General features: G+C 53.8%; 8 protein-coding genes across 8 annotated transcripts; 6 read left to right on the plus strand and 2 right to left on the minus strand.

The window, feature by feature from the left end:
- Positions 1–1,873: 1,873 nt before the first annotated feature.
- Positions 1,874–3,507, plus strand: COL26b_003506 (uncharacterized protein; the record flags this gene model as incomplete). Its single annotated transcript, XM_053176401.1, has 5 exons — positions 1,874–2,590; positions 2,682–2,686; positions 2,818–3,022; positions 3,076–3,379; positions 3,431–3,507. 5 exons carry the CDS (start codon positions 1,874–1,876, stop codon positions 3,505–3,507), a joined length of 1,308 nt encoding a protein of 435 aa, XP_053039750.1.
- Positions 3,508–6,168: 2,661 nt separating this feature from the next.
- Positions 6,169–7,122, plus strand: COL26b_003507 (uncharacterized protein; the record flags this gene model as incomplete). The annotated part of the gene is made up of 3 exons (XM_053176402.1): positions 6,169–6,273; positions 6,380–6,877; positions 6,952–7,122. The coding sequence occupies 3 exons, from the start codon at positions 6,169–6,171 to the stop codon at positions 7,120–7,122; spliced, it is 774 nt and encodes a 257-aa protein (XP_053039751.1).
- Positions 7,123–7,877: 755 nt separating this feature from the next.
- COL26b_003508 (uncharacterized protein) lies at positions 7,878–10,463 on the minus strand (the record flags this gene model as incomplete). The annotated part of the gene is made up of 4 exons (XM_053176403.1): positions 7,878–8,408; positions 8,460–9,086; positions 9,150–10,238; positions 10,353–10,463. 4 exons carry the CDS (start codon positions 10,461–10,463, stop codon positions 7,878–7,880), a joined length of 2,358 nt encoding a protein of 785 aa, XP_053039752.1.
- Positions 10,464–11,705: 1,242 nt separating this feature from the next.
- Positions 11,706–12,172, minus strand: COL26b_003509 (uncharacterized protein; the record flags this gene model as incomplete). The annotated part of the gene is made up of 4 exons (XM_053176404.1): positions 11,706–11,725; positions 11,776–11,822; positions 11,875–12,080; positions 12,134–12,172. 4 exons carry the CDS (start codon positions 12,170–12,172, stop codon positions 11,706–11,708), a joined length of 312 nt encoding a protein of 103 aa, XP_053039753.1.
- A 454-nt stretch (positions 12,173–12,626) lies between these two features.
- COL26b_003510 (uncharacterized protein) lies at positions 12,627–13,876 on the plus strand (the record flags this gene model as incomplete). The annotated part of the gene is made up of 2 exons (XM_053176405.1): positions 12,627–12,893; positions 13,055–13,876. The coding sequence occupies 2 exons, from the start codon at positions 12,627–12,629 to the stop codon at positions 13,874–13,876; spliced, it is 1,089 nt and encodes a 362-aa protein (XP_053039754.1).
- Positions 13,877–15,397: 1,521 nt separating this feature from the next.
- On the plus strand, positions 15,398–16,209 carry ATG37 (Autophagy- protein 37; the record flags this gene model as incomplete). The annotated part of the gene is made up of 2 exons (XM_053176406.1): positions 15,398–15,585; positions 15,657–16,209. 2 exons carry the CDS (start codon positions 15,398–15,400, stop codon positions 16,207–16,209), a joined length of 741 nt encoding a protein of 246 aa, XP_053039755.1.
- Positions 16,210–17,115: 906 nt separating this feature from the next.
- Positions 17,116–17,769, plus strand: COL26b_003512 (uncharacterized protein; the record flags this gene model as incomplete). Its single annotated transcript, XM_053176407.1, has 1 exon — positions 17,116–17,769. The coding sequence occupies one exon, from the start codon at positions 17,116–17,118 to the stop codon at positions 17,767–17,769; it is 654 nt and encodes a 217-aa protein (XP_053039756.1).
- Positions 17,770–18,508: 739 nt separating this feature from the next.
- On the plus strand, positions 18,509–21,040 carry NUO78 (NADH dehydrogenase (ubiquinone) 78K chain precursor, 5-prime end; the record flags this gene model as incomplete). The annotated part of the gene is made up of 6 exons (XM_053176408.1): positions 18,509–18,623; positions 18,689–18,712; positions 18,763–18,814; positions 18,870–18,884; positions 18,959–20,863; positions 20,923–21,040. 6 exons carry the CDS (start codon positions 18,509–18,511, stop codon positions 21,038–21,040), a joined length of 2,229 nt encoding a protein of 742 aa, XP_053039757.1.
- Between the last annotated feature and the right edge of the window lie 475 nt (positions 21,041–21,515).

Below are 21,515 nucleotides of genomic sequence, written 5' to 3' on the forward strand. Positions count from 1 at the left end.
AATGCAAGTCGCGTTTCGGAGTTGTGAAAATTGCCGTGTCGGTGTGGAAGGTGAACAAGGCTAGACTAATGTCCCTGTCGCTCGAAATGGAACCTGGTAAGCGCACCTGAGAGGCCGGTTGGTGACAGGTCGAGTCACACAACGTTGAACACCCAGGCTGGCCCTCTAGATGACGGTTCTTGGCCGAGTTCTGTCTGCAAGCTAGGAAACCAACGAAACCGGAGACTGGCAGTAAGCTCGGTTCAACCTCCAAGGCAGCTGTGAAACCAAATCGAACAAAAAAAAAAACCTGCCTGGTCGGTCTGCCTCACGCAACGGAGAGAGAGTTTAGGATCCGTACAGCACCGCACAGTAGGAACAAGACGGCACGGTACATATGCAGTGCGGGTTGCCGTGAATATTTTTGCTATTGCCCCGCGGTCGCTGGTAAGGTCGGTCGGTAGTCACAATTTGCAGCAACCTGCATGAGACACCGCGCAATGGACGAGCAGCCAGAGAAGAAAAAAAAGGATGCATTAAGCTGCCCAATCACGCTGCCCAGTCCCCCACTCTCGCCATGTGCTAATGTCGCTAGGTACGTACTGATTAGGAATTGCGCAATGAGCGCAGGGAACAGCGTTGGCGGCTTTCAGTGGCCGCCGGTGGTGAGTCTAAGGCAGTTCTGCACCTCTCGTTTTTCTCATTCCCTCCATTCTGTGTCTGAGATTGGTCTACAGAAATAACGAGAGGTATTTACTTGCTGTCATACCTGCATCACCGGAATGTGCAATCACGAGGCAACGAAGAGCCTGGGCCGCAGACTTCAGACCGTCACAGTCAGGATTGTCTGAGCAGAAGCCTACCTAGTTACAGGCGCATCCCATCTCAGTATCCCGCGCCCGTCCCATGTTCACGACCACAGCGTTCCATTATGCTGTCCGGGTGGTTGTGGTACCTGTACGGAGCTCTTTTCCGACACTGTCATGTTGCCGCGGCTGGGCGCTGTCAATGCTGCCGCTCCAGGTACCACAGCGGCCGTCCTGCGCCGCCCCCAAAGAGGCTCAGGGCCTTGCAACCACTAGAAACACAGTGCATGGCCAGGGCGCCACTGGCGCAAAATCTCTGCCAGAGATCGGAGTCATGAAGAGCACCAAGCTGCCCGGACTAACCTAAACGAGCGGATTCTGCACCTGGCTACCCTGTGTGTCCTTCGCTTCCCAGCACTGAAGCACCCGTTTCCACCCCACCACGCAGCCCATTCACACCCACCTTCCCCCAGTCCACATGGTTGGCGACCGCACCCGACCCCGACCCCGATACCTGCAATCCACGTCCCAAACAAACTTATCCACTCAGAGATTTTCCTTTACAACTTCTCGACAACCCCAGCTTCAAAGGTATCCCCGCCGCTACCAGCTTTTCTTTCCTCGCCTTCCCCCCCTTCCTCCAAATCTTCTCCTCGACAGCTTGTTCGTCATGCTGCTGTAGTGATCGCACCTTCGAGTGTCTGCCCTCTCAAGCCTTTGGCATCACCTTTCTGGACAACTTTTTCTGCGCCTACCCTCGGCTTCGGCACATTCCAAGTACCTGTGACGTCGCCTCGCACCCCACTAGCAGATATTTTTGACGCCTCAAGCAAACCCGAGACCGGCACTGCTCCTTCGCGATTCTCCATCCCGCACACGACATCCCACCACCACCAATATCCTCACCTCCAACCCGAAACCCCGCCTGCAAAGCTCTTAATTGTAGCTAGGCACATACAGCTCCTATTCTTCCGCCCTAATCGAGCCCAAGAGCTGCTACATTTCGGCTTGAACTCCGCCGACTTCGCCCGACCGCATTTTACCGTTTTTCGATACCCCATCTTCAAAGCCCCGACACCAGCGACACCATGGTCCGCAACATCATTATCCTTGGTGGAAACACCCACCCCGAGCTGATTGACAGCGTCTGCAACAACCTGGGCCTTAACCCCTGCGAGCGCGTCCTCACCAAGTTCTCTGTTGGCGAGTCTCGCTGTGAGATCAAGGATTCGGTGCGCGGCAAGGATGTCTTTATTATCCAGACCGCCTCCGGCTCTGTCAACGACGGCTTCATGGATCTTTGCATCATGATCTCTGCCTGCAAGACTGGCTCTGCAAAGAGAGTCACTGCTGTCATGCCTTTGTTCCCCTACTCAAGACAGCCCGACGTCCCCTACAAGAAGGCCGGCGCGCCTCTCTCCAAGTCCGCCTCAGAACCTTCCAAGAACGGCTACACCTTCGAGAGCGTTCCCGCGACCCCCGCTCCTGGCGTTCCGCGCACCGCTGGGCTCACCAATGGCATCGACGGCGTTGCTTCCAAGCTGGCTAAGAGCAAGCTGAACGAGGAGAGAAGCAATGGCGCCAATGGCGGCGACTACTTTAAGAACGGCAACGGCGATTCCAAGGTCAATGGCCACGGCCGCAACCACGACTCGATCTCGTCGCAGGTCCGCTACACCACCCACGACTACGAGAACCAGAGCCAGGTCAACGGCTTCCAATCGAAGCCGGGATACAAGCAATGGGTTGCCCAAGCTGGCACTCTGGTCGCGGACCTGCTGGCTTGCGCTGGTGCGGACCATGTGGTATGTATTCCCCAAAATATCCACGGGCGCAACCCAAGAAGGATGCGCCCAAAACCTGCTGGCTCTAAAGCACTTCGCTAACAAACAACAGATCACGTAAGTTCTTTCTTCTGCTGTGTCGCGCTGTTTCGCGCACCAGCTCATGCCGATTCCAACAAAAGCCCTTAATTGGTCCTTTACACCTGCCCTTCGTTGCTTCCTTTCGAAGCAATTGCTAATGGTTGCAGGATGGATCTCCATGATCCTCAGTACCAGGGCTTCTTCGATGTGCCGGTGGATAACCTGTACGGCAAGCCCCTCCTCAAGAGGTACATCCAGCAGAACATACCCAACTTCAAGGACGCCGTTGTCATCTCTCCTGATGCTGGCGGAGCCAAGCGCGCTACCGCCATTGCTGATGAGCTGGACATGGCGTTTGCCCTGATTCACAAGGTAGGTGACCTGTTTCTTTAGACGGAGGTGCGGGGACTCATAACTTGCCACAGGAGCGTCGCCCGACCAAGTACAGCGAGCAGCGCAATGCCAGTATGATGCTGGTTGGTGATGTCAAGGACAAGGTTTGCATCCTCGTTGATGATCTTGTTGATACCGGCAACACGATCACGAGGGCTGCCAAGCTCCTCAAGAAGAACGGCGCTACTCAGATCTACGCCCTCTTGACCCACGGCATCCTCAGCGGTGACGCCATCCCCCGTATCAACGCTTCAGCCATCGACAAGATTATCGTGACCAACACCGTTCCCCAGGGCGAGCACATGAAGGTGTGCCCTAAGCTTGGCTTCCTGGATGGTGAGTTTTCCCAGCTCTCGAGTGTCTCTCAGCTTCTGACTAAATTGCCAGTTTCTCCCGTTTTCGCGGAGGCTATTCGTCGTGTCCACCACGGCGAGTCGATCAGCGTCCTTTTCCAGCACAACTAAAAGCATCATTTCATGGCGTTTGAAAAGATCATCGGCTTTTGCATCGGAGGGTTTATTGGATTCCACAACTACTTCTAGGGAGATTTGGGCAACAATTGTTGCTTTTACGGCGTTCAGCTCAGGAGGTGGTCAAGTGTGGCATCTTTTTCTTGCTTTGCCAGGGATGCTCTAGACGTTTTCTTTACTCTTTTACCCGGATCATTCACGACATTCTAGCCTGCTTCCGCTTGGAAGCAGAGCCACTCACTGGCGGTCCTGCGTGGCCAGCCATCTTGCTACACACTACACACATAGGACCTCGTCTTTACGATGGAGGCTCTCTGCACAGCGGCCCGATTAGCGGTTCTTGATACTGCGGCCTTGCTATACACACTCTTATGCCCCATGGATCACACTGTTCCCTGTCTGCGATATTGGCTGTTTCAATTTCTTAACGTGGGGAGTGGCGCGTTCTTTTTGCGGTCAGCGCTAGTTCGACGGCCCTTTTTTTCTGCAGGCCGTCCACGTAACATAAACACTCCGTAGGAACTCAGATGGACCTGTCCTGGGGGGTTTCCGCCCGCTTGCGTATTGTGAGCGTAGACGTAGATATCGTGACATATGACTTAGAACTAGATCATCTAGCAATGAAGATATACGAAAGCTCTGTCAGTTTAAACTACGTGGTACTGTGAATGATGTACTACAGAGATACTAGTGATGATTATTCCACAATTACCAACGTGGAATTAAGTAGAGGATACGTCGGCAGCGAAGTCGAAATTCCATGTGACACTACTGACTATCACTATCTGCCTGGTTCACCTTTGCTTGAAGATTTCTATAGCATTTCACGGCATGGTGAGAATTCCCAGCGACACCATGATTTGTGCTGCAACGCACGAGAACTCGAATACCATCTCCTTTCGACTTTTTGTGCGTCCATGTTCGATTTCCACCATTTCATACCACAGGTACGCCACTGGCGTAAAAATGCCCAGAACAAGTGAATACCCTACTAAGCGGTACAAGAAGGGCTCCTCTGGGGGTGTTTCCGTCGTCGGCTTTGGCACTTTTTTTGGCGGCCATGTTTGTTGTTAGAACGAGTAGGCCTGGTGTTGGGCGTAAGTGCCATCCGAGTACGACGCCGCTGCAAATGCTGAGGATTTCTTGACAACGGGCACCCGGAAAATTGGGAACGTCGCCAGAATGACCGAGCGTTTTTGACTGGTCCTGCGGCTGGGAAGTTGTAACGTCGTAAGGACTGAGCGGTTGAGAATGGTGAAGCTGCTGGAAAGGCAGGACGCGGTTGTAGGAGCTGAGTCGTTGTGAATGGTCTAGCTGTTGGGAAGTTGTAATATTGTTGTAGGCGAGGGATACGATTTCCCATCGTGTGCAGAGCGATAGGTGGTGTAGGGTTTCTGAAAGTGCGCAGGGGCATGGGAGGATGATGGTGTACCCATCGATTAGCTCCACTCGGCATGGGCGAGTCAATGTTTGTATGCGGCTGCAAAGACGCAAAGTTGCGTCTGAATGCGCGCAAGGTAGTGAGTGATCGAGTGGTCTCTCTCACCATTGGTAGGATGATGGAAGGTTGCTGCAACAACCGAGCTGTGGGCGTTGCAAGTTGGCGCAGTGCCTCGAGATTGTCAGCCAAATGGGATTCATGATTGGACTTTGGAGACTTGCCGGTTGTAAGGAACGTTGATACATGATCAGTTAAGTGCAACTGGTCTTTTGTTGTTGGGTGTCAGGGAAGGTAGAAGTAAGTGATGTTGATAGTTTTTTTTCTTCTTTCAAAGCTGTGTGGAAAAGAACTGAATATAAGGCAATGTAAGGCAATACCTTGAGCTTCACGAAGTCTATAAATTAATTTGTGGTTGGCTTTCGGAGTCACCTGTCGCCTAATGGGCTACCTTGTGGAATATTCTGAGCATCCTGAGGTTATGTCTTTCGTACCAAGTTTCGCCAAGCCCAAGAACCAACCGGATTCCTCTTCGTATCTTAATCGGGCTCTAGACTTTTCCGAGGCACTTTATTTTCACAATCATTACCAGGAGAAAAAGGCAAGAGCTGTTCAAAAGGAAACTTTCATCTGTTCGGTGGTTCAGAGGGGCGGATTCTCGAATGTATTCCTGATGAGTTTGCTCTCCTAGTGAAGAGGAACAACATTGAGAAGTAGAGGCGACAGCAGGAACGACGGCAGATACAATGTGTCTAATGAGATTCTTGCCTTGAAAGGATAGTAAATGAGGACAGAAGAAAACTAAATATCAGCAGTACTCTACCTGGTTAGCCAGATCCATTCGCAAGCCTTGATAGCAAGCTTCAACAGAAAAAAGGTAAAAGCAGTTCCAACATCTTAAGCTGCCTAAAGTCTCAAGAGCTATAAAACAAAAACTTTCGAATCAATCTTGGTAAGATCCGACTCGAGATAGCCAGCTCACAAGGTGGTGGGTGACTTGATGTCCAAGTAAAAGCCGGACACATCCATGCAGAACCGGCCCCGAGCCCCCACAAAATCCGGACGGGGCCGAATGCGGGGTGCATGTCCCCCGCTTATCTTATCGCATCTACCTCACCCAAGCTCTCCCCCACCAAAGCCAAGCTCTCGTCCCTCCAACTACACCTCGGCAACGAGCCCAAACAAGCCACGACCGAGACCGCATCCCGACGACCACGATGGCAACGCTCTCAGGCGCAGAGCGCATTCGCGCAATTACTGACGAGGATGGCATGTTCAAGGCCTTTGACACATACCCATGGAAGAAGGACAAGATGTTCCTGGTGAGCCACCCCTCGGCGCAAACTGAGCACCGGATTCCGCACCTCTCTCCCTCCTTCGGCCGGCCCAGTCGTTTCCTATGGCGAAAGCTGACTGCGTCCATGACAGTCCGGCCTCACCGCAATCCTCGGCGATCCAAACACAGCAAACCCCAAAGGAACTACCTCCGAACTCGCAACCCACGCCCGGATCTTCTACTACGCCTCGCGCATAGGCGTGACAGTCGACTTCAACAGCTACAAAGACTGGCTCGCCCGCCACCCGGATCACACACCACCCGACATCCTCCCCGAAGAATACAAGTCCCAGTCGCCAGCAACGACCACAGCTACCGACGTGCCGGACCTCACGTCGAAGCTCAATGACCTCAAGACCGACCCCGACCCCAAGAACGACGCTGGCGCAGAAGACACGCCGTCATGGCAGGCCGCCGCTCCCAAAGGGGAGCTCTACGTCGAGCGGAAGGCTCCTCCGCAAGTAGAGGCTGACGCCGAGGGAGGCGAGCCAGCGTATCCTGTCGGCTTCGCGGAGATGCTCCAGATGTTACAGAAGGGCATTCCTATCCCAGGAATAAGACAGATACCCGACACTGTCATCAGGGATGCAGTAAGTTATCTGTTATTGGATTCAATCGTTATGGGATTTGATATCCCACGCTTCCTCGCACTTACATCATTCAGTCCGTCAAGCCATTTGGAAAGCGTGCGGTGCCAAAGAAACCCTGGGAGAAGGATGTACCAACTACAACAGATGCAGAAGCGGGAGACCAGCCTTCTGTAGTCGACGCTGAATTCCCTCCACTTGATGAGACTTCAGCACCAGAGGCTGATAAGTCAAGCAAGGACACGTAAGTCCGTGGTAGATGGTAGGGATTTCAAAAACTGTCTTACGGCGTTGGGTTAGATTCGGTGCATCAATTCACGGCGTAGGTTGCTGGGCCAAGGCGGTATTGCAAATAAACTTTTCTTTCACTACATCAAGACTTCATCAAAAATAGTGTAAGAAGACTTTCTCTAGCGAAACTACCTAATGTTGATAAGGGACTGCCGCAGATGCTGTCCAATCTGGACCGAAGCACACTCCAAAGCTTTCTGGAATGTGATAATACTACATACAATCATTGCGTTTCTGGTTCTGATATTCCATGCTGGTCCAGCCGCTCATCTTCTTCTTCTCCTCCAAGTCTTCCGGCTGTGACGAAAGACGTTTCGAGGACTTGATGTTCCGCCATGAATAGACTGCAGCATTCTGGTCGGGTTTCGCGATGCAACTCCAACGCCCCGAACGGGGTTTTGAGGTCACACTGACGCACCTCCTCCATATTGCAAAATCCATAACCATGATGTGTCCAATGCACTCGACCAAGTGATAACTTGTCGAGAGTAGGATGACAGCTGATCTGTAAATTAATGGCCGAGGAAAATGTTGGTAAGCACGGACATATGCTGTGGTGCGATGACTTCGTCAGAGCTGATGAAAATCAGAGTATGGGTATGGGTGTGAGGATTAGGGGTGGGGACAATAGTGACGCAAAGAGAGAACATGGAGGGCTCGTGACAATATGGAGAATATTGCGACAAGCTGCAAACGGCCGGAAGAAGAGAGTTCAACGATAGCTGTTGCTACCAGCGTAGCGAGGGGGACCACCCATGCGGCCCATTCCAGGACCGACTCCAGGGCCAGGGCGGGTGGCGACCGCAGGGTTGGTGCAGAGCATGCCGACGCGAGAGCCGAACTTGGATCCACGAAGAGAAACCATGTGCTTGCGGATGTGAGCGGCAACGACTTCGCGATGCTGCATGCCGGCGTGGGTGAGGATGTATTGAATCAGGTAGTTGCCGTACTGGTCGCTAGCAATGTCAACCAGGGGGATACGGGGGCGGTCAACTCGACCCTCGCACACACGGTCGAGGTAGCGGCCGAGAAAGTCGCAACCACCAATCTTGAGGCACTTCTCGACAACTTTGGAGGCATACTGATCGGTACTGTACTCAGCAGCGTAGCGGATGACGTGGTCAATAGCACGAGATCGATCGGCTGGGGCACCATGCTCGCAAATGTGCTGGATGCACCAGTTGCCGAATTGGCCATGAGCCACGATGTCAATGTTGGCGAGAACCTCCTCAATACAGGGGCGCTAGATACATTCGTTAGCAAAGAAGTAGATACGATGAAGCCTTGAAATTACCTTGTCTTCCTCGAGGCAATTCTCAAAGATGTTCTGGACGACGAGACTGCCGGTCTCGCCAAGGGCGACCTCGTGCCACATGCCGCGGAGAGCTTCATTGACAAACTTCATAATCTGAGGCGGACTCTCAGACCATCTGAGCTCGAAAAGCTTCTGCCAGACGTGGCAGGCGTAGCGATGAATGACCGTCTCCGGAATGCGGCGAAGCAGCTCATGAACCATGATAGCCTTGTAGTCCTCCGGAACCGAGTCGAAGGCCTTTTGAACGACGTGGCAGCCGAAGGGGTCCATGGAAAGGTTCAGGGTGTTGCCGCGAATGGCCTCTGCAATCTTCACCACTTGCTCGGGAGTTCCGTGCTCGAAGCAGCGCTGAACCAGGAAATTGCCGAAGCGGTTGACCATGAGAGGATAAGCCTGGGCAACGATAGCCTCCACGATCTCGTACTTCTGATCCGGAGTGCCGACCTTGAGCTTCTGCTGCAGGAAGATAGAGGCCTGCTGGTCGTTGTTGCAGACGATCTTGTCGACGATGTACTTCCAGTTGCAGTTGACATTGCGGTCCAACAAACGGCGGTAGTTGAGAGGCTCAGTGGTCGGAAGGTAAGTCTGACCCTCGGAAGCAATGGCCTGCTCGGGTTGATCAGTCAGTCTGCTGGATCTAACACCCTTTCTCTGACCATCCCGACGTACCTCGTTCTTCCAGCCAGATGCGGCGGTGAATTCGGTAGCGTGGGGCGAAAGCTGACTTCCGATGGACTGCGGATTGTAGCCCTGATACATGCCGGAGCCCATGTTGCCTCCGGGACCTCCCATACCGCCAGCCATGGGGTCGAACGGGGAGGGTGAGGGGGCGAAGCCTCCGTAGCTAGGTTGGAAGTTGGAGCCACCATACGGCTGAGGAGAAGGCCAGCGGCTGCTCTCATAGCGATTGTTGCGGCGACTGCTGGGAGGGCGGGAGAACATCTCGGTGTCCTGGTTCATGCGATCTCCGCGGTAGCTGTCTCCTGCGGGAAAAGGCCCAACAGGGTCCATGAAGCCTTGGTTGAAGCCCCCACGGCCACTTCCGTACCATTCTCCTGCCATCGATTGAGAGTCAGGAGGAGGCATGGCTGCGCCGCTGTTGGAGAAAGGGGGTCTGGCGTTGGCCCAGATGCCACGAGAACGGCTGTAGCCACCAACGGAGGGCGCACCTGCATCCGAGCTGCTGTCATCATTCGGACCCCAGCTGTTCTCGGGGCCAAGCATGCTAGAACGAACAGACGGCGTTGGCTGCATGATTTCGTCATCTTGCTTCACGGAACGTGTCTGGGCAAGCTCGTGGTCGAGGCGGGTGATCTTGGTTTGGGCTCGAGCAAGCTCCATCTTGAGGCGAAGGAGCTCCTCCATATTGCCGCGGTTCTCCTTAAGAGTAGCGCTGGCGGGGCGAGTTGTGGGAGCAGTACTGGGAAAGGTATCGGTAGCGGGGGTAATGGGGACAGAAGTGCTGGCCGAGGGAATTGAGACGTCCACGACACGAGAGTACAAAGTGTCGTCGGTGTTCTTCAGAGCCTCGTTCTGCTGGTCGAGCGCGGCTTGCTGCTCCGAAAGCTTAGCAAGGAGCATATCCATGGGGTTCGTGCCGGCAATTGTGGTCGACTCCTGATTGGTCTTCTTCTGTTGTCGCTGTGAGCGAGGCAGCAGATGGCGGGTCGAAGAACCAACCTTCAAAGCATTCTGATTGATCAGCTTGGAAGAAGCAAGGGTCGAGACACCCGGCTTGAGGTTGCCGAGCGAATGATCCTTTCGATGTTCGTCAGCAAAGATCCTGTGGTATTCAATTTTTCCACGAGGTCGGTCATTGGCCCGGAAAGACCCAAGCTGATATGAGTGAATAGACAGAAGAGATGAACTTACGTTGCCGACAGACTCGGGCGACTGCTTCATGTACTCCTCTCCGAAGACGGGCATCGAGGTAACAGGCGAGCCTCGCTTCGAAGTAGCGTACGCGGAGTCGGGAGTAGACATGGTGGGCTCGCGAACGATGTCTTATCGAGGAGTCGATACGTTGCAGAAAATAAGTCAGGGTATTGCCCAAAAGTGGCAGAAGAAATGAGAAAGATTCCTTTGCAAGGGTTGCAGATGGAGGAGGGCGGGTGGGATTTTCCTCTCTGCGTTGGAGGTTTGTGGTGGTGAAGGTGAAGGTGAGGGTGAAGGGGAGAGAGAAGAGTTTTGTTTTTGGGGTGGTCGAGATGTGGAAGTAGGGAGAGGCAGGAAGGCGGCAGCGACAGAGGCAGCCGAGGGGAAGGAGACCACTCTGGACTGTACAGGTACCTCCTTGTGGTATTTGTGGTAGATCTCACTGAGAAAATCCTCCACAAAGTCGGGAAACAACAAGTCAGTAGATATCTGGCTCTAAATCCAACCTGGGTGTGAGGTAGGAGAGGTGCGTTGCTGAGGTGACTTTTTTTCTCAGGCAAGAAAGGCGGTTGTAGGTGTTGAAGGAGGCAAGAACGATTGTTGACTGCCAAAAAAAAAAACCGAGAATGATCCTCCTCTTTTGGGACGAGTGAGTGGCAGTCGGGTCGTCTGGTCTGCAGGCACCAACTTCGAGGTCTTGCTCTAGCTAGCTGAACGGGAGGGCAACTGCCCCACTACTTCAATATCACTGATATTCTGACGTTTTGGCAACCACTCAACGTGAAATTCCTGGGTGTACCAGAAGGCCATTTGGCGGGTGCAAGGACTGTAGCATTTCAGCACCTTGTGAGGCCCTCGTGAATTACAACCATGCTTTCGACCTAGTTTGGAGACAAATGACCTCGGGCCGTCACTGAATTCCTTTCTTCTCTATACAAGCCTCCGGAACAAACAATGAAAGGCAGCCAGTCTTCCCAGGCTAGGTAAAGATTATCAGCAAGCGGAACTTTCTGAGATTTTTCATGAAGTCATTCAAATCGGTCTACGCATTGCAGCTCTTGCTATGAAAGACCTTCACATACACCATATATAATACATTGGATGCCTCTATCTCGTCACCCCTTTCCGAGTGTATACACCGGAAGCCAGGCTGACAGCGGCTGATATGTCTCAGCACGACCCAGAGGTCTTTGACCGCGGTGCGGACGCAAATTCGAGTTCCGAAGAATATCAACAATTGCGCCGCAGATCGAGAGCATAAATCGAGAGCATTTCGACAGGTTGGTATCGGGAGTTTGTTCGCCGGTTGCTCAGGGTATCGTACAGCAGAGTTGACCACGTGGGCAGCGTTTATTTCTTCTTCTTGACGACTGCGAGGCTGTCAGCGTGGATACCAAACGAAGTGGACGGCAAGACTTACCCTTCTCCTTCGCCTTCTTTGGTGCACTCTTTCCTCTAGCCTTCAACCTGTAACTCTAATCAGCGCAAATCCCTTGTTTCTCCTCAAGCCAGAGCATACCCAGCAATGTGGTCCAGTCTGTCCAATTCCTCCAAGTCGAGAGTCGTGAGCTCAGGGCCGAACTCCTTCTGAACATCTCGAACAGTGAGAACCTTGCGTGGGTAGTAGGCAGCAAGAGCAGGTCCCTTCAACCGTTGGCGCAGGATCTTATTGCCCGTACGGACACCCTCGGGGTTAAATGTTGTCGCAAAGACTTCGCATCGGGCCTACGACTGTCAGCTCGAGATTCACGGGCGATAAGTTCCTCCGAGTGACATACCTTCATGAGGTCCAGCAACCTCGCGCGTGGTACACTCATCTTTGCCTCGTCCGCAGGTCGATGACGGGGATCGGAATTTTGTCGCGATATGCAAGACCTTGACAGAGACGTTCAATTCCAGACCCACTTGGCTGGTTTGCGCTGCCCAATTGGGTGTGCGCACGGATTATCGATTGACCGCTGAATTGCAACCGGGCCCCAGGCAGGCGGGCGGCGGGTAGGGTCCCGTTCTTCCTAACGCCCGGCTGGTCGACTGGGCAAGGTACCCACTGGCGGACGCGCTTCGGGTGACAGGGATGCAAATTGACGATTGGAAGTGCTTTCAAATGGCATCTGAAATATCGAATGAATCAATTTTCTCATTTTGGAAATTTCCCATACGCTAATTCGAGTGTTCGTTTATGCACTAAAAGCCTCTGTGCAAAGTGCTTGAATAGCGATACGAATTGCCCGAAACCCCAACTCTTTCCTTCCCAAAGCGCCGATTTTCACGATGAGCAAACGTCCCAGCTCAAATTCGGAGGGCTTGCCTCCCAGCAAGAGAAGACAAACGGACAACGAATCCGTCGAATTGATTGTTTCTCACAGCGATGAACTCATCAAGTGTCTCCAGGCGCTGAGCAAATCGCCCAAGGGGACATCGCCTCAGGGTGACATGCTACAAAATCTACGAAGCCTCAGCAAAAAACTCCTTCCGTCGTTCAAGTATCTCGCTGGCGAAGAAGAGTCTTTGCCTGAGAATGAGAAGATTGAGTCAAAGGTGGGGATATTCCATGCCGTACCACGAAGGCCAGACTTACAAATCTGCAGGAGAAAACCATACACTCACATTCACTCGATGGGCCTCCAATTCCTTCCCTCTCAGCCATCCGACCTTGGACCGCTTCAGATATTCCCGCCACATTACCACCCCTACCCAAGATCAACAATCCCGTCTTGGAGGTAGCTGCCTTCACTCATCAAGGAAAGGTCAAGAACAAGGGCGACCTGAGCTACGACCGCCTCGAGTGGCTCGGAGACGCTTACGTGGAGCTATTATCGACATGCCTCATCTTCCAAACATTCGGAGGCTTGCCTACCGGAAAGTGCTCCCAGATACGAGAAGTCCTCATCAAGAATGCCAACCTCGGCGACTATTCTACGCAATATAAGCTTTTCGAGAGAGCAATCCTCCCGGCTGAGCTTGACCCGAACAGCAAGATAGCGGTGAAAGCAAACCCGCAAGAAGTCAGGAAAGTAAGAGGTGACTTATTCGAGGCGTATGTTGCTGCTGTCATCCTGTCTGATGCAGACGGTCTTCGCCGGGCCGGAGAATGGCTGCGCTCGCTCTGGAGTATGACAATCAAGGACAAGATTGAATCTGCCGACAGGACTCCAGACATTCATGTTGTGAAGGAATTGGGAAGCTCAGCGGCACCACAGGAGTCCAGGCTACCCCCCAAAGTCGAATTATCGAAACTCATTGGAGCTAAGGGCATCAACATTCGGTATGAAGACTTGCCCAGCGCCAAACAGAAGGACAAGTTGAATAAGAAGCTGGCTTTGTTCACTGTTGGCGTGTATCTGGATGGATGGGGCGAGAAGAACAAACTTCTTGGAGTGGGCAGCGATCTGAACAAAAAGGAGGCTGGACAGAAAGCAGCCGCAGCTGCACTGGGCAACAAAAAGCTCATGAAGACGTACCAGGATAAGAAGGTGGCTTTGTACAAAGCTCGCGATGACTTGGATGGGATGGAGTCTTAGGCATTACATGATTGACTGGATGAACTTTGCAGAGCGTGATGGGGCCGGTTGGATGTGGTGATGGTCAGGTTTCGAAATAGCTTATACCCCCGATACCAATACATACAATACCGATATCAGACACTTTGATGCTTCAATTCCTTGACCGCTGAGAATGTGGCTGTCGTGGGAAGCTCTGCGACTTTGATATGGGACGAAAACGCATCGCCCTCGTGATAAGCCAGTCATAGCGCAGCTGAGCGTGTACGCGTGCCAGGAGCCAGCAATGCCGAAAGACGACGTTCGGCCGGACAGGAAGAACAGACGTCCCTCGGCTTGCGCATGGCCAGCCAGGTGTAAGTGGCTTCTAGCGCCAATTAACGGAATTTAATTGACGAAAACATAACATCAGAGGGATTCCCCAACGGAGCGTGCCGCAAACCCCAGACGTGCTCGACCTTGGGCCGGCTGCCCGCATTTCACGTGTTTGTTGTCTCGGCCGACCGACCACCCAGGCGGCATCGCACTACGGACAGCACGACGCGGGGTGGGCGAGATTAAATTGCTAGTCGGGATCTCGGAGACGCAAACCCCTGACAAGCCCGCGTCAGGCCCGCGCGCCCACCCCCGGCTGGTGCTCCAGTGTCCTTGTGCTGCTGTGGAGAGAGGTCGGTAGCGTGGCAGCGTGGGCTTGCGTTGCGTCGTTGCGTGACCGGCCGAGGCAAAGAATTACCGGCAACTCACTCGCACTCGCACACCACCTTTTCTTAGCTGCTCTGGTGCTCCAGCTGTTGCTAACATCGGCGCGAACTGCTCTCTAACCACCTCACCTCCCAGACCCCCAGCAGCTGATTGCCGGTACCGAACAACGGATACCTACCTACCTAGCTTGCCCTGCCTACCTTGTCTGGCGGTACCCGCCCGTCGCTGTAACTTGCCTAGCCGGTACTATCTTACCTTTCCCGCGGCCGCCAACCACGTCTCGTCCAGTTCCTCGTTGACGACTCCAAGGTGCAACTCCATGGCGGAGCTCTCTCAACATGCATGTCAGCGTGCTGGATTCCTAAATCTGTCGTTTTACCAGCACCTGTCTCTTTAATTCAGCTGCCACTGCTACGCACCCTTGTGGAGGTGAAGCAGTTGGTACGCTTTATCTAAGTTATCTCACCCGGTTGTTGAGCCGAGCCCAACCCGACCCTGCCGCCGACTCAGACCTCGGACATCCACGCGACTCCCTCACCTCCAATCTTCACCCACCCACCCAAATCGAAATTGTTCGGTGTCCTGTCCGTACAGGACGGTCTTCTAGATGGCCGACTCTGTGGGTGAGTTTTTAGCAAACCAGAAAACTTTACTTCCCTTAGTTTTCTCCCGTTGTGGGGAGTGCAATTCCCCGGCTAATTGTATCGTCATGCTCTTCCACCGCCCATAGACCGCGTCTTCGTCCATGCCTTAAATACCGTCAAAAAGATCCCCAAAACGGGGGCCTCGCGCCCCCCGCCGTCAGACAGACTCCGACTCTATGGCCTGTACAAGCAAGCGATGGAGGGAGATGTCGATGGCGTCATGGAGCGCCCGACCTCGGCTTCCGGAATGCCTCCCGACGAGCTGCAACGCGAGAAGGACAAGTGGGATGCCTGGAACTCTCAAAAGAGCTTGACGCGCACGGAAGCAAAGAGACGATATATCGAGGCATTGATAGAGACAATGCACAAATACGCGACCACGCCGTAAGACTCCCAGCCTCCTTCCCTTCCGAGCGCGCATCACGACCGGGCCGCCACTGACTCGCCATCTGTAGGGACGCGAAGGAACTCGTCGCGGAACTTGAATTTGTGTGGAATCAGATCAAAAACAACAGCCCGAGCTCGACTGATTCCTCGCCGAAAGGAACGGGATACACCACCGAGTCCCGCCGGTTCCTGCAACCGTTGAGCGGATCGGAGGGTCCCATGAAGATACTCAGTCCCATGAGCGAAGACGATGCCGCCGAGCGAGATTCCGATAGGCGGTTGGGATACAACGACGGCATAGAAGACGACGCACTTGTACCGAGCAGTAATTGGTCGCGCAGCGTGGAACGTGCCTTGGAGAAACTGACGGCTGAAGTTGCCGCCTTGAGGGAGCAAATAACGACCGGCAGAGAGTGGAAGTCTAGAAAGCAGCGCAGCTTTATGGCTTGGGTCCGGTGGTTCGTGTGGATCGTCATGAAACATCTCGCCATCGATATCGTCCTATTAACCTTCATACTACTCTGGATGCGCAAGCGGAAAGACAGGCGGTTAGAGGACTTGGTTCGGGCAGGGTTGAAGCTGATGAGGGAATACGTGAGAAAAGTCTTGCCGTCCAGATGACAACACTCGCGTGGGAAGTAAGAAGCCCGCGTACAAAATCCTACGATGGATGGAAAGATGACATGGCCTGCTGCCGCGTTGGGGTGCAGCCGCTTGTCTGAGCAAGACCAGTGGCATGTTAGTCTGAACGAAGCAGAGAGGCTCGCTAGACTTGAACATCAACTCGTCGCCCGACTCGGTCATGGCGTATCGGGCCGATCTCCCTACACCACAACCCACGACAGTCCGCTTCCGAATAAGTCTGACCAAAAGTTCATCTTTAACGGACGTTTTACCCTACAATCGAGAACGACATTCAAAATTTCTGTACAACACATCGGGGGACAAATGCCGAGCCGAGCAGTGGGGTTGATTCAGCGAGAGTATTACAGCATCATTGGGCGGTATCAGCAGCCATTATTGCCATTTGAAGAGCCATCCAAGTATACCATAGTCAATAGGATAGTCGTCATTGAATAAGACCAATTAACTTTGTCATCGCATATTGCGATTCCCACGCACGTCGCACTTTGTCACCATGTCCCTCGCTGCAAAACCAATCGACAATGACCAAGACACGACGAGTGGCAAAAATGACCAAAAGAGTTCTATTTCTGTACTCTTTCGTATTTTGTTCGTGTTCTCTCGATGTAGGAGCTGGAAACATCCCATTCCCTATGCGTTGTGCATTGGGCTCAGGGTCCTTGTCAGCCGTGGAACCCAAGGTGACCTGTACCTGGCTTAGAAACACGCTTTAATCGAGCGCGGACTTAGACCCTCCCTGAACCTCAACGCCCCATCTACAACTCCCACCCAATCCGGCGAAGAACGAAGTCCGGTTCTTTCGCCTCACGGCACCCACCGTACTAAACTCAAGTTACCCTTTTGTCTTCAATGGATTGAGGATACCGAACACTCGTCGACAGGATGCAGGACGCAGGCAGTGGAGGCAAGGCAGGCGATGCGCCTTCGAACGCGGCAGGAGAGGCGAGTAATCCCTTGGAGGAGGAGGAGGAATACATCCCGAGTCTCCGAGCCAATGCGCAGGCAATGGCCATTTTCGTACCACTGGAAGAATCCCTCTTTGAGCCTTCTGAAGCACCCAAGACCAATGGCGAGCGTCTCGAAAAGACCATCGACAAGCTGGACAAGCACTTTGCGGCGGTGCAGGAAAACATCATGTTCGTCTATGAGCGAGAGCGGCGTCGCATCATTCAGGTTGCGAAGAAAATGGAAACGGTGAACGGGCCTGTTGAGACAGACACTTCTCTCACGCCTCACGACCAGGAGGTCTTGCAGGCCTACATCGAAGCACCGTTGCCGCCTGGCGCCAACTACGCTGCTTACCACAGCCGAATTCAGACGACATACACAGCTCCTGTCGCGCCACCAGAAAATTTGCCGGCTAGGCAAGGTGCCATTCAGTGGTCTCTATACAACGCGGGCCAGGAGCTCGTTCAGATTTATGGCTATCATGAACACGCTGAGAACATATTGGCCGGGTATCGGGCGGCTCTCAAGAAGGAAGTTGATGCAGGTGCTACCAAAGACGGAAGTGGAGGCGAGACATCCCAGTCTTGAGTCTCAACAAGCTCGCTGGAGCTGTTGAAAGAGTCTGGAAGGAGTGGTGTTTGACCAGTGTAATCGACGAGGAGGACGACGGGAAAGGACGGACTCTCTGTATACCTGCACGTAAGGCCCGAATATAATATGTTTGTCTCCATCGCCGCAACGAGGTCAACGTCAACGCATGACAGCGACACATGTGGCAAATATCACAGCACGTCATGTGTGCACCTGTACATAGCCTTCGCAATGAACTAGCGAATCCACGTACAGTCTACAAATATCTTGTCGTCATCATGGTATGTAACGACCGGCGGTAAGAGGCAGCGGTCATTGAAGAAATCTCCCATGCTTCCATAAACGGCGTCAAAAATGTTTCTCTGGAGCTACTAGATAGAGGAAGGCTCGACAGAAGCAGCCTTGCGGCGCTCAAGCTCACCTACGATAAGTGCCCGTGTACAATTGATGAAGAGGAAAAGAAGAAGAGGCGCCTCGCGATGAAATTTTACCCGAGGATTAAATGGTGCACGGTGGGTTCAATGGGTGCCTCAGGCCCCGAACAGCTCCCAGCCGGCTCGACCAATCACGGCCGATGTAAATTAATCGCGATTTACGCACTAGCGCCACCAAATCCCCATGGCCCGGGACAGAAGAGCAGTTCCCTCCCGACGTCAACGATTGTGAGATTCAATCCGCCTCCCACCATTTCGCCCTCCCACGTCTCGTCTCTGTCTCAATCCGTCAAGGCGACACGATGCTGCGGCACTCTCTAGCACGTTCGGCTTGGCGGACTGGCAAGCAGGCCGCCAATGCCTCGCGAACTTTTGCAACCACAGCTCGCAGGAATGCCGAAGTCGAGCTGACAATCGGTACGCCCGCCCGCCCTGACGAGGGTCCAATTGGACTTCATAGGCCTTGCTAACATGATCCGCAGACGGAAAGAAGGTTTCTGTTGAAGGTGAGGAGTAACGTGTGCGGCTCCGGAGACTCCTGCTTATGATTATCTAGCCGGCTCCGCCTTGATTCAAGCTTGCGAAAAGGCAGGCGTAACAGTGCCCAGGTTTGTCCAGCCGCTCGAAAACCATCTTAATCGTCATTTGCTGACTCCGTAACAGATATTGCTATCATGAGTACGAAATCCTCCGATCGAGTCGATGACCGGTACCATTCCGAGGGATAGCCCCCCACTGACAAATACGAACAGAAAGCTTGCGATTGCCGGTAACTGCCGTATGTGCTTGGTCGAAGTCGAGAAAGCCCCGAAGCCCATCGCCTCCTGCGCATGGCCCGTACAGCCCGGTATGGTCGTCAAGACCAACTCCCCGATTACACACAAAGCCCGCGAGGGTGTAATGGAATTCCTCCTCGCCAACCACCCGCTCGACTGCCCTATCTGCGACCAGGGTGGTGAGTGCGATCTCCAGGACCAGTCGATGCGTTACGGTGCCGACCGTGGCCGTTTCCACGAGATGGGCGGCAAGCGTGCCGTCGAGGACAAGAACATCGGACCCCTCATCAAGACCTCCATGAACAGATGTATCCACTGCACACGATGCGTCCGTTTCTCCAACGATGTTGCCGGAGCCCCCGAGATGGGCTCTTTCGGCCGTGGCAACGACATCCAGATTGGTACCTACCTCGAGCAGAACCTCGACTCCGAACTTTCCGGCAACGTCATCGACCTCTGCCCCGTCGGTGCCCTCACCTCAAAGCCTTACGCCTTCCGTGCGAGACCTTGGGAGCTGAAGCACTCCGAGTCTATCGATGTCCTCGACGGTCTCGGCTCCAACATCCGTGTCGACTCCCGTGGCCTCGAGGTTATGCGTATCCTCCCCAGGCTCAACGACGACGTCAACGAGGAGTGGATTAACGACAAGACCCGTTTCGCCTGCGACGGCCTGAAGACCCAGAGACTAACCATGCCTTTGATCCGCCGCGACGGCAAGTTCGAGCCCGCTGACTGGGAGGCTGCGCTTATGGAGGTTGCCAACGCCTACCACCATATCCAGCCCAAGGGCAACGAGTTCAAGGTTATCGCCGGTGAGCTGACTGAGGTTGAGTCTCTGGTTGCCATGAAGGACCTGGCCAACAAGCTCGGTTCCGAGAACCTGGCCCTTGACATGCCCAACGGAAGCAAGCCCATCGCCCACGGTGTCGACGTCCGCTCCAACTACCTGTTCAACTCCAGAATCTACGGCATTGAGGAGGCTGATGCCATCCTTATTGTCGGCAGCAACCCCCGTCACGAGGCCGCCGTTCTCAACGCTCGCATCCGCAAGCAATGGCTCCGCTCTGACCTCGAGATCGGTGTTGTTGGCGAGACCTGGGACTCTACTTTTGAGTTTGAGCACTTGGGTACCGACCACGCCTCTCTGAAGTCGGCTCTTGCCGGACCCTTCGGCAAGAAGCTCCAGGCTGCCAAGCGCCCCATGATCATCGTGGGCTCTGGTGTCACTGACCATGAGGACGCCAAGACCTTCTACGAGACCGTTGGTGCCTTCGTCGACAAGAACGCCGCTAACTTCCTCACTGAGGAGTGGAACGGATACAACGTTCTCCAGAGAGCCGCTTCCCGCGCCGGTGCCTTCGAGGTCGGCTTCACCACTCCCTCCGCTGAGGTTGCTGAGACCGCCCCCAAGTTCGTCTGGCTCCTCGGTGCCGATGAGATCTCTGAGAAGGACATCCCCAAGAACGCCTTTGTCGTCTACCAGGGCCACCACGGTGACCGCGGTGCCCAGATTGCCGACGTCGTCCTCCCCGGTGCCGCGTACACCGAGAAGGCCGGTACCTACATCAACACCGAGGGTCGTGTCCAGATGACCCGCGCTGCCACCTCCCTTCCTGGCGCTGCCAGGACGGATTGGAAGATCATCCGTGCCATCAGCGAGTTCTTCGGCGCCCCCCTGCCCTACGACGACGTTGCCCAGCTCCGTGACAGAATGGTTGAGGTCAGCCCGGCCCTGGCGGCCTACGACGTTGTTGAGCCCGTCGCTCTGCAGCAATTGAGCAAGGTTCAGCTGGTTGATCAGAACAAGGGCACCAAGGCCTCCGGCTCGCCTTTGAGGAAGGTTATCGACAACTTTTATTTCACAGACGTCATCTCAAGAAGGTATGTTGCCCCCATTTCCCTGGCCTTAAATCGAACACCAAACTAACGTGTCTTCTCAGTTCGCCAACAATGGCCCGCTGCTCTGCGGCCAAGGCCACTGGCAACCCCAAGACCAACTTCATGGCACCAGGCATGGAGGAGGACAGGCCGATGGGCCAGGTTGCGTACGGAGCATGAGGGGCAGGCTGTACGATCGTAGAGAAGAGAATAAAAGAAAGTTCTTTTGTCAGGGATGGGAGCATTGCTTGTACATAATAGGATGCGAGGGTAGAGTTGGGTGGAAGTTGAAGAAAGTAAATAACTTCAACCTGCTGTTTCCTTGATGTGAAAGCAATTGATGATTAGTTAACGAAGTCTTCCTACACAGTGTTGTCGGTTTCGTGCCAAGGATGATGTGTGAAATGATATGAGTAGTCTCTACCTTCTTCCTTTAACTAACGAAAGATGAAGACGGCGAAGCGGACAGAGACGGGGACAGAGACGGGGACAGAGATGGGGGCAAATATAGTAATGGTACTATTAGGGCAGAGATGAGGATACCTAGCGTTAGAAGGCTTTGCTTATATATATACAGCGCAGGATGAAATGGGAAGGTGGCTGGTGGTTCTTACCTTGTACTGGCTTTCAACTGACGGCAGCTACCTACTTAGGA

The sequence above is a fragment of the Colletotrichum chrysophilum genome (assembly GCF_026319265.1).
Source record: "Colletotrichum chrysophilum strain AFK26 chromosome Unknown scaffold_19, whole genome shotgun sequence".
Classification (NCBI taxonomy): domain Eukaryota; kingdom Fungi; phylum Ascomycota; class Sordariomycetes; order Glomerellales; family Glomerellaceae; genus Colletotrichum; species Colletotrichum chrysophilum.